Below are 1,538 nucleotides of genomic sequence, written 5' to 3' on the forward strand. Positions count from 1 at the left end.
GAGCCACCTTCCCCCCTTCCCACGCTGCCCAGAGGCCTGGAGCGGCTAGGACAGTGTGGAATGCCTGCATCCCGCGCCCCCCCTCCCCAGCCACTCAGGCCTATGTATGCAAATTAACCCACCATATTTGTTTGGGTTAATTTGCATACCCACTCCTGATTGGCTGGTGGGCATCACAAAGGTACGGTCAATTTGCATCTTTCTCTTTCATTAGTGTAGATTAAAATGTCAGATAAAAAAAAGAGTATATAACTCCCTTTATATAAAATTCTCAGACCCAGCACAGTACCTGATGCAAAGTCTTGATTGGTACTTACTGCTTATATGCATGAATGAATGGATGAATGAATGGAACTGCAAAGGAATGGAGGAGGGAGCATTACAGGCAAAGAAAAGGGGGTGCTGAAGACCACAACTCCTGCAGTTGATGAAGCCAAAATAGTATGTTTATGGATGTTAAAGGTTGAGTGAGGGCCCCCACAAACCAAGACCCCACACACAGAGAAACATGCACACAAGGTACATACCCAAATTCTGGAAGGTCTCTGTCAAAATGCACACTGTCCTCATAGAAGACGTTCATCGCTGCATCAACAGCAACCACTTTCACCTGCAAAGCATTCGAGAAGATGGGGCAGAGAATTTCCCTCAGCTGCTACGCAGGGCCAGGGACAAACTTCATCAGGTAAAGTGAGGGGTTCAACCTGGAGACCTTCTGGAAGGCTGGGGTGCATTGTCATAACCATGGCAACCGAGCCTCACCTGGGGACATGCCCCAAGATTTAGTACAATGAAGCTGAGACTGCATTGAAACACCTTGGTAGCTCAAGGAATCTCTGCCCACCAAACACCCAAAGCCAAGATCCTCTTAGAGAAAAATGTTCACAGATGAGCTGATTCCTGGCCAGGAGGCCTGAGAAAGCCCTAGAGGCGAAGGCATGGCAGGTTAGGGTTTGGAGCTGCCTCTGGGGGACCATGTCTGCAGGGATCTGAGAGCCAGGCAAGGCCCCTGAGCTGTTTCCACAGGGCATGGCCGTGGTCCGGAGACAGACTGTGTTGCAAAGCAGCAGACCTCCAAACCCAGGGGTACAATTCCTTTCCCAGACATATGGGGAAACTGAGGTCTTAATGCAACCAGCCTTACCCAGGGTCCCACAAGACTTTCTGCTTGCTGTCTGGTCCATCTGAGAAGAGAGGTTTGACTACAATTGCACTGATTCCCCAAGTAAAGAAGGGGTGCCTTTGGCCAATTTTAACTGCTTGCCTGCCCATGGTGTCCAGGGGACTGCACAGCCCGTCCTCTGTCACCACTGCTGGGCATGCTGACCCGGGCGGGTTGGTGCCAACTAAGGTTGAACAAAGTTCAGGGTACGTTGTTCCATTTCACCAAAAAAAAAAAAAAAAAAAAATCAAGCGGTAATCTGGTTCCAGGCCACCGGTTATGCCTGTGTGCTCACCTACCCTTCCTCCTGTCCCCACCTCTTACACTGGCTGAGTAGCTTCGGGGGTCCCATCCCTCGGTGGCCGCCCCCCCCCCG

General features: G+C 50.8%; 1 protein-coding gene across 1 annotated transcript in view; it reads right to left on the reverse strand.

Annotated features, from left to right (window-relative positions):
* The window catches only part of XYLB (xylulokinase homolog (H. influenzae)), a 34,551-nt gene extending 33,918 nt beyond the window's left edge, over positions 1–633 (reverse strand). Inside the window, exon 1 of the mRNA XM_015564845.1 lies at positions 528–633. Coding sequence (XP_015420331.1) covers positions 528–583 — 56 coding nt within the window. The 5' untranslated portion in view covers positions 584–633. The remainder of the gene's footprint in view (positions 1–527) is intronic.
* Between the last annotated feature and the right edge of the window lie 905 nt (positions 634–1,538).

Source organism: Myotis davidii, unplaced genomic scaffold (assembly GCF_000327345.1).
Source record: "Myotis davidii unplaced genomic scaffold, ASM32734v1 scaffold81, whole genome shotgun sequence".
NCBI classification, from domain to species: domain Eukaryota; kingdom Metazoa; phylum Chordata; class Mammalia; order Chiroptera; family Vespertilionidae; genus Myotis; species Myotis davidii.